Source organism: Saccopteryx leptura, chromosome 3, assembly GCF_036850995.1.
Source record: "Saccopteryx leptura isolate mSacLep1 chromosome 3, mSacLep1_pri_phased_curated, whole genome shotgun sequence".
Classification (NCBI taxonomy): domain Eukaryota; kingdom Metazoa; phylum Chordata; class Mammalia; order Chiroptera; family Emballonuridae; genus Saccopteryx; species Saccopteryx leptura.
In genome coordinates this window covers 139461470-139480847 of record NC_089505.1, presented here as the reverse complement: position 1 = coordinate 139480847, position 19378 = coordinate 139461470, and the positions used below count along the sequence as shown (strand labels likewise).

General features: G+C 42.1%; 1 protein-coding gene across 1 annotated transcript; it reads right to left on the bottom strand.

Moving 5' to 3' along the window:
- Positions 1–1498: 1498 nt before the first annotated feature.
- LEPROT (leptin receptor overlapping transcript) lies at positions 1499–17613 on the bottom strand. The gene is made up of 4 exons (XM_066376490.1): positions 17522–17613; positions 13222–13297; positions 7672–7858; positions 1499–3207 (listed from the first exon to the last, which is right to left on the bottom strand). Exons 1-4 carry the CDS (start codon positions 17535–17537, stop codon positions 3091–3093), a joined length of 396 nt encoding a protein of 131 aa, XP_066232587.1. The 5' UTR covers positions 17538–17613; the 3' UTR covers positions 1499–3090.
- Positions 17614–19378: the final 1765 nt, after the last annotated feature.

Below are 19378 nucleotides of genomic sequence, written 5' to 3'. Positions count from 1 at the left end.
CGTTTCTGTGGGAAAAGTGTTTCAACATATACCTATAAGCCAGATGTTTGGAATGTGACAGAGAATCCTTTTATAAAATTACTTACTGGTATGCAATTCTTTATGTGTAATCTGTTTTAGAATGTAATCAAAGTACTTTGAATCTCCAAAATGTTCTATGGTACATTAAAAAAAAAAAGAAACATTTATGAGGAAAAAAATGCCCAACATTTGTGTCACCAAGATGAAACTACTGTATTGTACATTCAGATACAGCAAAACTTCCTATTAACATTTATTACTTAAATGATATATAGGCACTTCAGAATAAATATGTTTTCACCCACATAGCAAATCTAATAATCTACTGCGTTGACAAACCATTACACTACGGGAGAATAGCTGCAAATATTTTATATGTAAGTACTTCTCATCATTCTGTAAATACAGTCAAGAGGAATGCTTTAAGGCTGCACATTAAGGTGACCTTGGTTACTTAAAACATGTATAAGCAACAAAGATATTTTTGCAAAAGGTAGTATGAATTAAACACTATTTCTTTTTTTCTTTTAATATGTTTTTTTTTATTTTATTTATTTATTTTTTAACGAGACAGAGTGAGTCAGAGAGAGGGATAGACAGGGACAGACAGACAGGAATGGAGAAAGATGAGAAGCATCAATCATTAGTTTTCGTTGCGCGTTGCAACACCTTAGTTGTTCATTGATTGCTTTCTCATATGTGCCTTGACCGCGGGCCTTCAGCAGACCAAGTAACCCCTTGCTAGAGCCAGCAACCTTGGGTTCAAGCTGTTGGGCTTTTACTCAAACCAGATGAGCTCGTGCTCAAGCTGGCGACCTCGAGGTCTCGAACCTGGGTCCTCTGCAACCCAGTCCGACGCTCTATCCACTGCGTCACCGCCTGGTCAGGCTAAACACTATTTCTACCTTACAAAAGCTTTATAAGCCAACTAGATATTCAAAATGGAATCTTAAATCTTTTTTTTTTTTTGTATTTTTCTGAAGCTGGAAACAGGGAGAGACAGTCAGACAGACTCCCGCATGCGCCCGACCGGGACCCACCCGGCACGCCCACCAGGGGCGACGCTCTGCCCACCAGGAGGGGCTGCTCTGCCCCTCTGGGGCATCGCTCTGCTGCGACCAGAGCCACTCTAGCGCCTGGGGCAGAGGCCAAGGAGCCATCCCCAGCGCCCGGGCCATCCTTGCTCCAATGGAGTCTCGGCTGCGGGAGGGGAAGAGAGAGACAGAGAGGAAGGAGGGGTTGGGGGTGGAGAAGCAAACGGGCGCTTCTCCTATGTGCCCTGGCCGGGAATCAAACCCGGGTCCCCCTCACGCCAGGCCGACGCTCTACCGCTGAGCCAACCAGCCAGGGCCGGAATCTTAAATCTTATTGCTATTATTCTGTCAGAGGACAGATTATCATTCAAAACTGCCCATTTCAGAACACCAAGAAATTTTCCCTTTTTTGTTATCTTTTAAGTAAGACTACATCAGAATAAAGACTTTCAAATTGAACTTTTGTTTTGTGTTTCAAGTGAAATTTATTACAATACAATAAATGTAAGTGTTATTAAAAATGCTTGTTAAAATTATAGTGTCTACATAATTTTTCTAATATAAATATTGGAAATAACTTCAACAGTTCTATATGTACATAAAACATTGAAAACAAAATCATGCATAATGTCAAAATATAACTTTGCATACTGTCCTTTTAGGTATCATTTTTATCTTCTGGCCCCAGGATGATGCCAGGATATGAAGGGGTATGCTAATTACTCAGATTACAAACTTAAAGGTTCAGTGTTTTGAAAATGTACATCAGTTATCACATATTAAACAATACTCTAAAATCACTGCTTATACTATTCTGATCAAGTGGTCTAATTCCCATATTTCCCTTTCTCAATAGGTCTTGGACATCAAGTTGAGCTAGAAAAACTGTGATTAGAGGATCCAGCATGACATATATTCCCAATGATACATTTAAAACTGGCCTAAAATGTTACATATATAAAACACCCTATCGGACAGAAAAGACGGTAAGTACATCAACATGTAAATAAAATTAAGCAGCTCATCTTCTGCTTGCTTATTTGATTCCATGTCTCTATAGAACAGAGGCACCAGAATCAGGAAGAAGTAAGGGCAAATCAGTACTGCTGGTAGCATGGAACGGGGACAGCACCGGGGAGGAGTTGGACAGAGTGTCAATTTTAAAAGGAAATTAAACAGAATGACCTATCTAGTCTTCCTTATCCTGCTAAAGCAGGGACTGGTTCCAGCCTGGGCGGGGCTCTGGAGTTATTCTTTCCCCGGCACTGTGAAAACAGCTACAGCCTTTCAGACAGCGCGAAGGCACAGCTAGTTGAGCGCACTTCATAAATATGAGCAACAGCTTATACATGACAGGTTTGGACATTTCACAAATACAAAAGAGGGTCTGAATTAGGCCACAACATGAGCCGCTCATTGAGCGGCTGACAGAGAGATTAAGGGGTTCAGCAAAGGGGCAGCAGAAGCTGTATGTGATGCTTAGTCATGTATGACAGCCCTTCTCATCCAATTCACTGGGAATCTTATCAAAATGTACTGGGTTAGGGGCGGAGCCTCAGGTTCTGCATTTGTGGGAGATCCCGGTTCTCTTGGTCTATAGACCATTCTTTGAGAAGCAAGGGTCTATTACACAAACAGGGAGCCACCTCTGTCTCTCTGGGTCACAAGTGTATCTTGGAAGTCCTGTGCAGAATTGAGACTGCTTCTAGCCAAGCACAGCCCCAGGTAAAAGGTGCAGATGCGCTGTCTACGTGAGTAGCTGTCTACAAGACTGTGTTAATATATTTTCTGAGAGCACCATGACTATATGAACAGCCAAATAACATAATTCAACTTGAGTAAATGGAATGGTCTATTTGCTGGTAACAAAATGAATCTCTTTCTCATGCAGTCCTCCTTAAAGTGAACATGATATAAAAGTATATATATAAAAAAAATCCAGCATGTTGAATTTCATAGTAAAAGGCCACATGTGCACACCCATACATATAGTATAAATTTTAAGAAATTAAATGCATTTTTTCAGAATATGGTGCTACCACTGCTCCCAGCTAAAATCATCTCCTCTTCCAAATACAAGGAAAAAGCCTTGGATGGTAAGGAAAATGACTGCATTGCCCGCCAGCACGAGGCCACAGGCTCCCCATTTGATCTGAAACATAAGAAAAGAGGATTAAATCTTTACTTTCTTCATATCATATTCTTTGCACATCTGTTATTCTCTGCATTAGAAACATCTAATGAAACATTACATAAAGCTGCTAAAAGGCTTAGTGTAACGAGTGGGGAGACAGTGAACTATTCAGTAATTAGTCTAATTGCTTCGTGATGCTTGTTAATTAAGTCTAGTATCATCCTTAACATTTTCCCCATTAGACATATTTCTCTACTTGTTTTCAGCAGACAATGATGGCCTTAAGTAAAACACATGCAGCAGATGATAGTCCAATTGCAACACTTGGTGCTGAATGTTCTATATATTATATAATACATTGCCATGAAAATAGGAATTGGAGAGTTATCAATTGATTTCTTTTCCAGGCAAGAAAAGACTTAAAAATAATCTGCATGCAAATAAAAGCAGCATTCCAGTGTGGCAGATGATTTTACAGAGGAACAGCTGGGAATGAGAGTACCCTCTAGTGGGCATTTTCTGTTTTAATTTAACCAACAGAAAAATCAATGAAAGCTGCTTCACAAAACATGGTGTAGTATTTGAGGTAAAAACAGAAATTTTTAGAGCAAAATTTAAGGACATAGTCTGAGTTATAAAAAGAAGAAGGTCATGGCAACCTTGCATTCAAACGTCATCAATGCTTCTCCATTATCTAGAGCAGTGGTTCTCAAACTTTTTGAAGTTGGGGCACATTTATAATCCTACAAATAATTGTAAGCGCACCATATACAAATTTCTGAGAACTATGTTATAATAATTAAGTCAAAGATTAAAGAAAAAAATATATAAAGGCCAAGCGTGCTTTTATGGTAATTAAATGAAATAAATGAGACAAAATTAAATGTATTCTGACATTAAAAAACATTTTTATGGCCCTGGCCGGTTAGCTCAGTGGTAGAGCATCGGCCTGGCATGCAGGAGTCCCGGGTTCAATTCCCAGCTAGGGCACACAGGAGAAGCACCCATCTGCTTCTCTACCCTTCCCCCTCTCCTTCCTCTCTCTCTCTCTCTTCCCCTCCTGCAGCCAAGGCTCCATTGGAGCAAAGTTGGCCCGGCGCTGAGGATGGTTCTATGGCCTCTGCCTCAGGTGCTAGAAGGGCTCTGGTTGCAAAAGAGCAATGCCCCAGATGGGCAGAGCATCACCCCCGGTGGCATGCCGGGTGGATCCCAGTCAGGCGCATGCGGGCATCTGTCTGACTGCCTCCCCGTTTCCAGCTTCGGAAAAATGCAAAAAAAACTCCCCAAAAAACAAAACATTTTTATGTTACATTTTTTGTTATGCTTTTTTAGAATTCGTAAAAAAGGTTAAAAAATTTAAAAAAAAAACAAAAAAGTTATGTTTTTATATATATAGATACCTTCTTAATAAGATTTAGTCAATTCGGCAGATCCCAGCACGAATGTGTTGTTTTTTCATTCTTGTGTTTATGAGAAACATGAGCCTGATGTGTCCTAGCAATTTCTTCAATGTTTGGGCACATATTTGAAAGGCAAACTCTCATTTCCTCGTCAATACATTGAAGAATTCCTCTCTTTTTACTCTTAATTTTGTGTTGAGTGCAGAAAACCCCCACCATACATATCATCTTAACACCAAAGGATAGAAGAAACTTGCCTCCAGACTTTCCGGGGAACATGGGGGGTAGTGTAAACAATCCAGCACCACAGCTTAACAGCCTTTTGCAACCTAATCAGGCAAGTGAGGTGGGGGGTTGGGCAGACTGTCAGTTTACAGCCAATTCCCCACATCTCTGTCCCCTAAAAATCTAAACTCCAAAAACCCTGTTGTTTTTTTGTCCCCAAAAGGCACATATTTCTCTGGAATACCATAGAGCACACCCAAAAATTTTCTAGGGCACACACTTTGAGAACCACTGATCTAGACAGAGTTCAAACTGCCATAGCATTCAAGACCCTTCCCATTCAGGCTTCCTCAGCCTTTCAAATCTCATTCTCACTTACTTTTGCTCCATCATATTGGACTACAGCTCTTTATTCCACATGTTAATTGCATTTTCACACTGGGGTGCCATTCCTTTTAAAAGCCTTTCCTACTCTAATCAAAACCCTATTTATCAGAAACCACATCAAATGCAGCTGGAATTTTTCTCAGTATTCCCATGGCATTCTGATCCTGTTTTAATTATCACACATAGTACCTTTATTATATGCATACCCATCACACTAGTTTCTGTACACTTTGGGAACAGAGACAGCATCTGGCTCTTATTCCTGGTGTCTTACAAATAGCAAATGTTACAAAAATATTTACTAAATGAATAAATAAGAATTGTACATAACTGATATTCAATGCCCCAATAAGTTTCATGAAATTGAAACTGTGTAACTAGGGTAATAAAAAAAGAGTATGAAAGACAGTGAATGTCAAAGAATAGAATAAATTATATCCACAATGTGTTTTTTATTCACTATATGTTCTAATAACTACACTGCTCACAAAAATTAGGGGATCAGGGAATGTGCAGATACTCCAGTACTTTCAGCCTTTTGTACAGTGCATTTTCACCAATGAAATAAAAGTTGGTTTTGCATCTCATTTGCATAATTGAACAACTTTTTTTTACTTGTCATTTGCTTTTCTGATGTTCTTGTTTAATAAAAAATAATTAAGTGCTTCTTTTTATCACTTCATAATTCATTTTGAAATATCCCCTAATTTTTGTGAGCAGTATATATCGTATATATTTATCCTTCAACATATATCTACTGTGTTGAGAACTGTGTCCATGATCCTACTGAAGGAGAAGAATTTGATACAATGTTGTCATGCCGTGATTTATAATAATATATATTTGATCTTCCTCTCCTTTCTGGCACAGAGCTCCTAAAACACTGGGAATTTCAGTGGTAACAATGAGAAAGGTGACTTTTATGATGTTAATGTAGCAACTTTTAGAAAGCATGTAATGATGGAGGCTGGTTGCCAGAGAGGCCAACCATCTGATTAAAAGGGTTGGAACTTTCAGTCACACCCACCCCTGGCCAGTGATTTGATTAATAGTGCCTAGGAAACCTCCATAAAAACCCACAATGAAGGGATCTGGAGAGCTTCCGAGACGGCAACTTGGTGATCTGGGCAGAGGGATGCATTAAAGAGGACAGAGAAGATCCTCGCCCTTTCCCCATACATAGCCCTATGCATTTCTTCCACTTGGCTGTTCCTTTTATAATAAACTTGTAATCTAGTGAGTAAATGGGTCTCCTGTATTCTATGAACAAATATATCAAATCCAAGATAAAGGTCATGGGGATCTCTAAACTATAGCCAATCATTCAGAAGCACAAGTGACAACCTGGACTTTTGATTGGCAACTAAAACAGAGGACAGTCTTGTGGGACTCAACCCTTAACATGTGAAATCTGATGCTATTTCTGGGCAGGCAGTGTCAGAACTGAGTTAAACTGTAGAACTCACCCTGGCCGGTTGGCTCAGTGGCAGAGCATTGGCCTGGCGTGCAGGAGTCCCGGGTTCGATTCCCGGCCAGGGCACACAGGAGAAGCGCCCATCTGCTTCTCCACCCCTCCCCCTCTCCTTCCTCTCTGTCTCTCTCTTCCCCTCCTGCAGCCGAGGCTCCATTAGAGAAAAGATGGCTCGGGCGCTGAGGATGGCTCTGTGGCCTCTGCTTCAGGTGCTAGAATGACTCTGGATGCAACAGAGTGATGCCTCAGAGGGGCAGAGCATCGCCCCCTGGTGGGCATGCCGGGTGGATCCCGGTCGGGCACATGAGGGAGTCTGTCTGACTGCCTCTCCGTTTCCAGCTTCGGAAAAAAAACACACACACACACACACACAAAACTGTAGAACTCCCAGATAGTGATGGAGAATTGCTGATTGGAGGTGTGAGGAAAACCTGCATTCCACCCGCTGAAATTGGGTGATCAGGACCCATTCAGATGTTCACTTTGGAACTAAAAAAGTACTGCTACTATAGTCTCTGTGGACTATGTAAGATTAAGAGGCAAGGACTTAAGAATAATTCCCACCCTGGACAGATAGCTCAGTTAGTTAGAGCATCTTCCCAAAGTGCAGAGGTTGCTAGTTCAATCCCCAATCAGGACACATACAGGAACAGCTCAATGTCCCTGTCTCTCTCCCTCTCTCTCTCTTTCTCTCCCCTCCCCTTCCTCTCCCTGAAATCAACAAATATAAAATAAAAAATATTCCCCTAAATAGCTTAAAGTAGAAAAAGCAAGAAATGACTTGGTCTGGCTAAAAGTTATAAGAGAAACTAAGAAATCAATCTCAAAACGTGGCCAAGCTATAGACAGGTAGATCTAAAACGTGAACTAAATTGCCTAAATATATGTCTGGCTTTGAGTATTAAGTCTAAACAATGAAAATAAAATTGTGGTCCCAGACACAGGCCTTTGAAGTGAACTCAGTGACGACTGTGCAAAACAATAGAGAACAAAACTCACCACGGCCACACGAGCAAGAATAACAGGAAATCCAAAAGCAGAAACAACAATTCCAGTAGTGAAAAAATATGCCAGTTCCCGACAGGCACTGCTTGTTGCATCTGAGTCATACGTTGCTCTCTTGGCAATGAAATGGGGAATGGGAGAGATGGCGTGAAATATCAGGACGAACAAGGGCCAGTAGACACTGTTGGTTGGACCCAGAAGAAATGCAAAAACAAAAGTGACAGTTAAGACATTCTACTGTTTCAAAGTTATTATTTGAAATGTCTAGGCCCCCAAATTATTTATTCAATTGTCAAGCTAGCACTTAAGGTGATTTCTACCAGAACAGGTAAGAGGTAATGATAATTAAGAAAGTGCTCAATGTATAATCTAGAATCTTTATTATTTTCTGTTATTACTGAGTTTTAATTTCTTTAAGAACAAAAGCATAGCCCTGGCCGGTTGGCTCAGTGGTAGAGCGTCAGCCTGGCGTGCAGGAGTCCCGGGTTCGATTCCCAGCCAGGGCACACAGGAGAAGCACCCATCTGCTTCTCCACCCCTCCCCCTCTCCTTCCTCTCTGTTTCTCTCTTCCCCTCCCGCAGCCAAGGCTCCACTGGAGCAAAGTTGGCCTGGGTGCTGAGGATGGCTCCATGGCCTCTGCCTCAGGCGCTAGAATGGCTCTGATTGCGGCAGAGTGATGCCCCAGATGGGCAGAGAATTGCCCCCTGGTGGGCATGCCGGGTGGATCCCGGTTGGGCGCACGCGGGAGTCTATCTGACTGCCTCCTGTTTCCAACTTCAGAAAAATACACACACAAAAAAAAGAACAGAAGCATAACAGACATTTTTGCTTTCCATGTAGAAGATAGCACAGTGCCTTATACAAGCTAATCCAATATTTTGAATGCTTGCATATTGGAAACCTTTTCAATGGCTTAGAATAAAACCCAGATTCCTTATCCTGACCTACAAAGTCTTATAAGAGCTGGTCAATTTATTTTACTCATTTTGTGCCATCTTCCCTGCTTTCCTTCTCTGTTCCTTAAACATTCTGAGCCCATCCCTGCCTTAAGGCCTTGACATTAGCCAGGGGCTCTGCTTAGAATGCTCCTTCTCCTGAGATTCTCATTGCCTGGCTCCTTCTTATCGTGCTATCTAAGCTGAGAGGTCTCCTCCAGAGAGTGGCTAAACCAGACAGACCATCCATTCCATTTTAAATACCTCAAGTCACCACTGAGCACATCGCCCTCTTAACTTTCTACACAGCACTTATTCCTATGTGAGACTTTATTGTTCATGAGAACGGGGATCTGATGTGTCTTTATCAATCACCATTATCTCCAGAGCCCAGAATGAAGTAATTCATTAATACTTATCGAATGAACAAAATAATAATTAGATTTTAAGTGTGGAAGACATAAAAATAAATATGCTTATTAGTCAAAATTTTAGATATATTCTGCTCTTTATTAACAGAGATCACAATAATTCTATAAGGCAAAAAAAAACCCCAACTATTTATTCTCAAATGTCAATGTTTTGCATTTATTAAAAATTGCCACCTGGCTTGACCAGACGGTGGCGCAGTGGATAGAGCATTGATCTGGGATGCTGAGGACCCAGGTTCAAAACCTCAAGGTAGCCAGCTTGAGCACAGGCCCATCAGCTTGAGTGTAGAGTCACTGGCTTGAGTGTGGGATCATAGACATGACCCTCTATGGTCACTGGCTTTGCTTGGTGCCCAAAGGTCGCTGGGTTGAAGCCCAAGATTGCTGGCTTGAGCCCAAGTTCACTGACTTGAGTGAGAGGTCACTGGCTCAGGTGAAGACCCCTGGTCAAGGCACATATGAGAAGCTATCAATGAACAACTAAGGTGTTGCAACTACAAATTGATACTTCTCATCTCTCTTCCTTTCTGTCTGTCTCTCACTCTCTCTCTCACTAAAAATAATAATAATAAAAATCACCATCTGCTTTCCAATTATATTTCCTCTGTAAATATTTCAGAATTATTTTTCTCTATCAGTTAGAAATTTATTATATTTTATTCCCTGACAAAGGGATGAAGGCAGTATCTACTCACTTTATTTATTTTTTCAAACTATAAGAGAAAGTTCATTTATAAAGTTAGAGGCAGAAGAAGTGAGCCGTAGAAGAAATAGCTCAGGAAACAAGTTACAGAGGCAAAAAAGAAGGGCCCTTGGAACTTAGGAGAGAGAAGGGTACAGGCAATGTGCCTGTGTTATATACACACAATAATACATATCATCACATGCCTTGATTAACACAGATCCACCCAGACAGACAGCCCTCTGAGCAGGAGCTGATGTGAAGCCACACTGTAATGAAAGCTTCCCATTTCAGCTGCAGATCAAGGAGGGCAGGATGGTTACACTGAGTTTGGACTTCTAATTTTAAACTAGAGGAATTATAGTGCATTTCAAGAATCACAGGACAATATTGTTGGAAAGAGTGTATAACAATTTTCTAGTTTAAAGCCCTTATTATACCAGTGAGGAAACAAATACAGATTGGAGAAGAGGTCTGGAAAAGACCCAGATATTTCCTGACATACCCACAGCCAAGAACTCTTCATTATTCCTAGAATACGGTAAGTTTTCCAAAGAAAATCTGACTATGTTCTCATTTACAGTAAGATATTGTGGACAAAAGGGGGGAGGGTATGTGTGACAGATAGTAACCTCACAGGGAGATCTCATCATAAATTCTTAAATGGGCAGGTCATGGTAGGTAGCCACATCCCAGGCATAAAACTTGTTTAGTAAAAGGTTTATCTTTGCCTTAAGCAAGCCCTGTCCATTTGTGTGGGTATGTGCATCTAGGTTAACATACCTTTGAAATAAGCATAACCACCCTCAAGAGAGCACATCATCTTGTTAACTACCCTGTACCCTGCCTTCTCCCACCTTCGTGTAATCATCTTCCTTACAGTCCTCTCCTTAATGTCAAACGCATAAAAGAAACTGCAAAATTATCACTCTCCCCAGCATCTGGAATCTTGCTTCCCAGCAGCTGTTGTCATTTTTGGCTCAAATAAGCTCATAAAAATTCTCAACAGGTCTGGACATTTCTTACATCAATAATATAAATTGCAAATGCCTCCAAAATAAAATTTGGATCCAACTGCTATTTTATACATTAGTGAGTTTTCTCATGGCCAAAGGTCCCTGTTTGTGTCCATTTGTTTCTACAAAGGAACACTGAATATGTGAAATAATTTTCTACCTCCGGATGGTATCATTAAGAATTGGGTATTTTAAAATTCTCAGAAATACAGAAACTAACTCAAATGCTTTTAAGTTCACATGATCTAAGATCCATCCTTACTAAATAAAAGCTAGTTTAAGTTTGTTGGTTTAAGTAGAATAGACATGTCTTTTGATATTTTAAATTTAATATATTTTAATTGGGGTTTTATAAAAATATATTGCTCACCAAAATTAGGGGATATTTTATCGCTTCATATTCACTTTTGAAATATCGCCTAATTTTTGTGAGCAGTATAGGTCCATGTTAACAACTGACTTTGATGTCTATGAAATGTTTCTAGAGATTATAAAGTATCTTCATAAGTTTGACTTTTTAGTTTTCATTAAAAACTAAGGTTTTAAGGATTAAAACCTCAATGTGTATGGGAATAACTTTGCTATATTCCAGAAGGGCCCCTGGGAAAACTCAATAAGCTTTGTTTTCTCTTCTTACAAAAGAGAAATTTTAAACTAATCAAGCTTTTGGTTTGTTTTTTTTTTATTTATTTTTTTATTTTTAAAATTTTTTATTTATTCATTTTAGAGAGGAGAGGGAGAGACAGAGAGAGAGAGAGAGAGAGAGAGAGAGAGGAGGAGAGAAGGAGGGAGGAGCTGGAAGCATCAACTCCCATATGTGCCTTGACCAGGCAAGCCCAGGGTTTTGAACCGGCGACCTCAGCATTTCCAGGTCGACACTTTATCCACTGCGCCACCACAGGTCAGGCTGGTTGTTGTTGTTTTTTTAATGTTAAATTGCATGCGAGGCACTGTGATATAAGCAGTGAAAGACCTCCCAGGAATGTTATGTGGCTGGACACTGAGTGACTAGTTGGGGCTGTGGAAAACCCAAGATGGCTGCCTGGTTCTTCAAGGCTCCTGGCAAACCTCATTTTTTCCAGTGTTTACATTCCTTCATGCATCACAGTACATTCAGGCTGGACTTAGACTAGATGAAGGTATTTATGAGCTGAAATTATTGAAAGGACACATCTTACACCATGCCAAGGTTGATAGAGCCACTTCAAGAAAATGCCAAATAGATAACCACTTCCTTTCAGAGGGAGTAACCCTAGAAACAAAGACTTTAAGAATCATTAACTACCACCCTGAGATTTTTACTGGAAAGGACATCAAATAAAAGACACTCTCCAACCTTATTAGAAGGGACCTTATCAGGCACCTACCCGTTAGTGGACATCTACCCCGTCTCTGACACCTGCCTCTGCCTACACCAGACATCAGTCTCTGCTAGGATGAGAAGCCGCTGGCGTGAGAGGTAGACAGCTAACCCAAGACACTGACGATCTGTACAGCTCCAATCTGTATACCTACAGACTGATGCTGAATGCAGAAACCAGTTGGATCACGAGAGTCCGCAAGATAGAAATTATCCTGTGTTTTTTGTGATGAAGGCCCATAAGACCTGACTACCTTCCACTACCAGACCTCCTCTTTTGGGAAAATTCAGCCTCAACTCACATCTCGTTGTTACCACACTGCCCCATCCCCAGTGGTCCACCACTTTAACTTGATGATCACCCTCCCCTGAGTCCCTGTGTCCTTTACCCTTTATTCTTCATAATACTTCTATTGCTAATAGCAGGTACATTTTAAATTCTTTTTTAAAAGAATTTAAAAGACTTGTTTATTTACAGTCTGTCTCCCTCACTGAAATACAGACTCCAAGAAGGCAGGACTTTTGTTTTTTTATTTCTTAATCTTTAGTTCCCCAAACAGTAGCCAGCACACAGTAAGCACCCACCCCACACTGCTGAATAAAGAACTTTACTGAATGCTCCCTCTGCCTGAAATGTGCTCCCCTGACTCAGCCCAATAAATTCTTATTTATCCACCAAGTCTTGGCTTAAACACAATGTCTAAGCAGCCCTCACGACTCTCCCAGGGAAACGCCGATGCACCTTGAAGCTCTCACCGTACTTTTCAGATGTCTCTACTGCAGCTGTCATTTTAGTAACTGGACTGTTCCCTGTCGCTCACTCACAGCTAGAACTGTAAGCTCCTTGAGGACAGGACTATGTCTCTTCTTTCCAGTATCCCCAGCTGATCCAGAGCAGGTGTTTAATAAAGGCTTATTAAATGACTATATCAGTTTTAAAAAGAACTTTCCTTTGCACAAGTACAGCTGACCCATGAAGGGGCTAGATTCACCATTTGGCTTCACTAACTAACTGGTTAGAACTTAAGATGTTAAATTGACCAAACTCCCTAATACCCACGACACACACACACAAATAGTGACAAAGACAAAATGAACAGTCTTTCTGAAATAACTTACCCATAATCTTCTAAGGCACATCCCAGCATAAGAAAGGTCAGTCCAATAGCCCCACTGAAGGACAATAACACAAGAGCTGTGAAAAATAAAACCGAGACTTATAGGTATCAGATCAGTAGTTGCCAGGGGCTGGCAGAGGGGAGGAGTGGGGAGTGACTACTAATGGGTACAGTTTCTCAGGGCTGAGGAAGTCTTTTGAAATTAGACAGTCATGATGGTCGTAAAACCTTGTGAATATACTAAAAACCACACAATTTAACACTTAAAAACGGTTAATTTTGTGGAATATGAATTACATCCTAATAAAAATTTAATAAAAAATAAAAGATCCCAAATGTAAGCAAATGTAGTAATTTACTTATTTCATTAGTTGATGTGACATGTGACTAGCAAATCATTGCCTATGTCTGTCACTATTACATCATTAGGTACCCAAGCTCTAGCTCATGTACGAATTCCCTCTGCATTTTTCAGAAAAGGCCAGCCAGCCGGTCTGCACAACTCCAATGAAGGGAAACTACCATCAGAAGCAGATCATTGCATTCGAACCGTTTCTAAATGTTGAAAACCGTCTTGCCTTATATCATATGCAAAACTGCTTCTCTGGAATAGGTACATTTTGACCATTTTTGCGTCCCCAAACCTTAGTACTTTAAGTATTTTCAGACTGCCTTCATGTCTTCATGAAAAATGATTCTCAACTACTGAATAAAATATTTATTCCTGGCATCTGGAGAACACTAAACTCTGAGAGGAGAGGAGTGAATCTGTCCTCATGCTGCTGACATGCTAAAAAATCCGGAGCTTTGAGTCACCAACATGGGTTCAAATCTTCTCTGCTACCATCTGGTTGTGTGACTTTGGGTAGAAGCTGAACCTCTTTAAAACTGATTTCTCACCTGTAAAATAGTAATAAGGGTGCCATTAGGGAGCTTGCAGTAATTAAATGAGATAATCTATGTAATGTGGTTGGCAAAAGGAAGATCTCAAAAAGGAAGTGCTGACTGATATAAGTATCTGCTCCGTTTAGCAATGTTCTTTGATAAAGGTATAAATCAGAAGCATAGGATACTACGTTATCCAAGTTCCCTTCTGAAAAAAATAGGTAACACTCAAAATTAGTCACTGATTAATTATCATTCTGACTGCTTCCTATTATATTAAGAGGGGGGACTGTTTTATAAAAAGATGCCAATTTATGTATTTTTCCTTTTTATTAAAGCTGAGGACAAAGCCAACTAGGAAAAGATCTTTTGTAATGAAACAATACATAAAAACTTACTTTTGTACATTTAGATATCCCTTTTTAAAGAAAAGTGTACAAGTTTTGATTCTTTTCCTAGTTGCCTCTCCCCCCGTGCCTGACCGTCTGCACTACGCCCCTTCCAGGACAGCCTTCAAAGCCGGGCGCCGCAGACCTCTTCTTTCTGGTCTGTGACACTAATCTCCAAGGTTCACAACTGCCCATCTCCAACGGATTCTTTCTCATCCTTTTTTTCTTTTTCAGGAATCTCATCCTCTACATATATCTCTTAAATATGGATCTGACCAGGGATCCAACTTCATCTCTTTCCACTCTGCACTCCTGCTGAGACACTGTGTTCAGTCCAAAGCTCCCTGGCACCCCAAGGGCCAGACCACATAAATGCTGCACCTCCAAGTCTAATCTTTACATCTCTGCCTGAGTAGCCACAAGGACCTCAAATTCAACATATGAAAAAATGAAACACCCCCACCCCGTCCTCCCAAACACACACTTCTTCCCTCTGAAGGTTCTACCTGAAATACCAATAATTGCATTCTGTCCTCCAGAAAAACAGCAAATCGGGGTGACTCAATCTCCCAGACCTCACTGTTACAGACTGAAAGACTGTATTCCACTCCCCATCCACACCCCTCAAAATCCATGTCACATCCTAACGCCTAGTGTGGTGGTACTGGGAGGTGAGGCCTTAGGGAGGTGATCAAGCCCTGGGAGACCCCACACAGCTCCCTCACCCCTTCTACCATGTGAGGACACAGCAAACAAATTGGCTGTCTATGACCCAACCAGGAAGCAAGCCCTCACCACATATCAACTCTTCTGGCACTCTGATCTTGGATATCCTCATCTTCGAAATTAATAAACAAATTTTTGTTAAGCCACCCAGTTTACAGCAGCTCTCGTCTCTTGAACCCTCTGCTACTGACTTAGTACAGGTCCTTATCATCCTGAGCCTGCTTCTAATTGTCTCTTCCAATCCATCCTCCATAGCGCAGTGATCTCTCAAATACATAAAGCTGGTGTCACCCTTTCGCAGTTGCTTTCACAGCCTACAAGTTGTTCTCGCACCTGAGGCTCAACGTGGTCTGATACCTGACTGCCTCACCACTCTCCCACTAAATTCCAACCTTAATATCGTAGATTAAGTTCCTGGAGAGAACAGTGTGCTCTTTCAAGCCCCCTGCCATTACATGCTATTCTCTCTGCCGGCAATAAACTCTTTCTGTACACCACACTTTGTCAGGTGAAGCCTTATTGATCCTTTTGGTTTTCATTCCAGGATTGCCTCTTCTGTTGAAATGGTCCTCTCCGTCCCCAGAGCAGGATTAATCCCACGGTTCTGGAGGCTTCACAGTGTCAGCAAGGCCATGCTCTCTGAAGGTTCAAAGGAAAGAATCCTTCCTTGTCTCTTAACTCCTGGTGGTTTCAGGCAATCTTTGGTGCTCCTTGGCTTGCAGTTGCCTCTTCTGCCTCCATCTTCATATGGTGTTCCTCTGTCTCCATGTCCAATTTCTCTTTTCCAATAAGGACACGAGCCTCCTGCTTAGGGCCCAGTCTAATCCTGTATCATCTTAACTAATCACATCTGCAAAGACCCTATTTCCAGATAAGGTCACATTGACAAGTTCTGGGGAGTTAGAACAGATCTACTTGAGAGACATAATTCAACCCACAACACCACCTGTGTGCTCCCACTGTATCTGAGCACACCTTAGCCAGTTAAACAGTCACTACGTCCAACTCTGTCGCCCAACAACTTCTCATTTATCGTTTTGTCCCAAGTCTCAGGCATACAGTAATCCCTTAAAAGTTAAATTACTTGCAAAATACTTCCTTCCTTCAATCTTTTTCCATTTCATAACCTAGCTCCTTTTCACAATTTCTAACACATTCACACATAAACATTACTTGATAGTTTCTGGGCATAAACACAGTGTAATACTGACATACTGTCATCTGTTTCCTGTACTGGCTTCAAATGGCTGTATTACACTGGGGACATTGGCCAAAAAAATGTTTACTAAACTGATGTTGAATATAAGTCATCCAGATAAATTTCATAGTGAACATACACATGCGTGCAAATATACTGTATACAAGTTTACAGTAGGTGGGAAGATCCTTGGGTACAAATTTCAAAGAGAACAAGAACTCCAACAAGGAAACAAGTTATGCTACTCTATTCAAAAGAGTAGAAAATCTAACGGTTTCCTCCCAAAATAACAGGAAGCCTTCCAATAACCTCTCGCACTGCTGGCATCCCCCATTCCTCTGAAAGCATACAGATAAGGGAAGTGGTGTCCGTGGAACCCAGTTCTTATCAACCGCACCATTCGAAAACACGTACTGCCCAAACCCACTTTCTTGTCTGCCTAAAAATGAAAATAGCGATAAAACTCCATCTAATATGCTCGCCACAATTACGAGAAATACAGTTTTTCTGGGTGTCTTCCATTGACACCCGTCTGCAGTCCACTCTGCCCAGTTGTAAAAATCATCAGGAACAAGAGGATTAAGTGCCCCCAAAACCGAGAACACTGGAGACAATGGCTCCTCTGGAAGAAATAGGAAACTGCGGAGCGGCAGGGAAAGGCGTTAGAATAGGGTGGACATGTCAGGAAGTGGAAGTCTCCTTACAAACTCGGCACGGGGGATTCGAGAAAGGGGGGATTCGAGTAAGGGGGGTCTCCGAGGACCCTAGCAGGAGCCGGGAAGGTGATGTTCGGGGGCGGGGCGGGTCTCGGAGCAGCCACTGCTCCCGGCCAGGGCTCCGCCCGGAGGGTCCTGGACTGCCAGGAGACAACGTGAAGGCCAGTGAAGAGTTGGGGATCCCCACACATCCCTCTACCCGCACCCAAAAAAACGCGAAGGGAATGGGCGAATGCATTGCCACCCGCAGAGGCGGGAAGCGCTGCGAGGCTGGGGGAGGCCTCCCTCCGCCCACGCGCTCATAACGCAGCTCCAAGCTCAGCACCGAGCGGGAAGCGGGGTCGGTGACCCCACCGCAGGTCCAGCGAGCCGGCCCCGCAGATGTACCTTTAATGCCCGCCATGTCGCCGCGGCTGCTTCCGGCTTCCTGCCACGGCCCCCGCCCATGCCGGCCCGGGGCTGTAACCGCGAGTCCCGAGCCCGCCCCGCCACGCAGATCCCCGCCCCTCCGGGGCGAGATTCCACCCCCACCCGCTCCACTCAGAGCCCGCCCCAACTCGTCCAAAGCCCCGCCCCCACCTTGCAGACGCCCGCCCCTCCGGGGCGAGATTCCACGCCCACCCGCTCCACTCAGAGCCCGCCCCAACTCGTCCAAAGCCCCGCCCCCACCTTGCAGACGCCCGCCCCTGCAGAGCCCATTCTCCCCGCAACACCTCTGTTTCCGAGCCCGTGTCCACCACGCAGAGCCCCGCTCCAATCCGTCCGTAATCCTGCCCCCACCTTTGCATAGCCGCGCCTCCACCTTGCAGAGCACCGCCCTCCTTTAGCGGAGCTCGGCTCCTGCCTTTTTTTTTTTTTAATTTATTTTTTACATTTTATTTATTCATTTTTTTAGAGAGAGGAGACAGAGAGAGAAAGAGACAAAGAGAGGAGAGAGATTGAAAGAACAGAAGGAGGAGCAGGAAGCATCAACTCCCATATGTGCCTTGACCAGGCAAGCCTGGGGTTTCAAACCCGCGACCTCAGAGTTCCAGGTCAACGCTTTTTACCCACTGACCACCACAGGTCAGGTCGGCTCCTGCCTTCTTAATCTGGTCAATCTCCTCTAATCCACTTGCTCGAAGTATTCCGATCTTGCGCGGTGACCCTATATCCTAGGTCCTGAGCCCTCCTTAGAGGGCTAGTCTGTACTTAATTTGACCTCAAGGGAATGGCGAGTTTTATCTTGTTAGGACAAAGAGCTGAAAAAGAGCATAAAAGCCGTCCCATCCGACTACTTCATTTGACCTTTACGGAAAGAGGCTTGATTCACACAGCTCTTCCCTGGAGGTTGGCCAGTGGTGGTCAACCTGGTCCCTACTGCCCACTAGTGGGCGTTCCAGCTTTCATGGTGGGTGGTAGCAGAGCAACCAAAGTATAAATAAAAAGATAGATTTAATTATAGTAAGTTGTTTTATAAAGATTTATTCTGCCAGTGAAAATCTGACATCAAGTACTTGGTAAGTAATTATTATTATATGCTTTAACTTGCTGTAACTCTGCTTTATAAATTTTATAAAGTAAAGTTACTTCCTTACTTTATAAATCACCATTACTGTGGAACCGGTGGGTGGTTAGAAAATTTTACTACTAACAGAGATACAAAAGTAGGCGGTAGGTATAAAAAGGTTGACTACCCCTGGTAGGGGTTGGATCATTCTAACCAAGAAGCACTCCACGATGTGGTCCTGCCCTATTCTATTGCTTTATCTTCCTTTCTTTTCTTTCTTTCTTTCTCTTTCTTTCTTTCTTTCCTTCTTTCTTTCTTTCTTGTTTTAATTTTCTTTATTAAAAATTTATATCATTGTGTTAACATGGATTCAAGTGTTCTATTGCTTTTTCTTAATTTTCAATGAAACTGAAGCATAAAGAGGTTCATGGGAACGCAGGTTCCCTTGTCTGCCTGAGTAGAATAAATTTTCACCACCACTGCCTTTCAGATTTCCACTCAGTTTACTTTTTCGAAACTGTATACTGGGCATATTATTGTCCCAACACATGTTTAATTACCTGTGAGTTTATTTTTCTGGCTCCTCCCATGCCTCATCATAGATGGAAGGTACACTTTTTAAAAACATGGTGTTGCTAAACCCTGTATCACTGCAAAGCCATGGAGGTCCAGAATCACACTGCACTCTACTTTGTAGCTACAAATCTAGTCAAGATAGTTGAGAACTTTTCTTTTGCTATTTTGGGTATCCTATT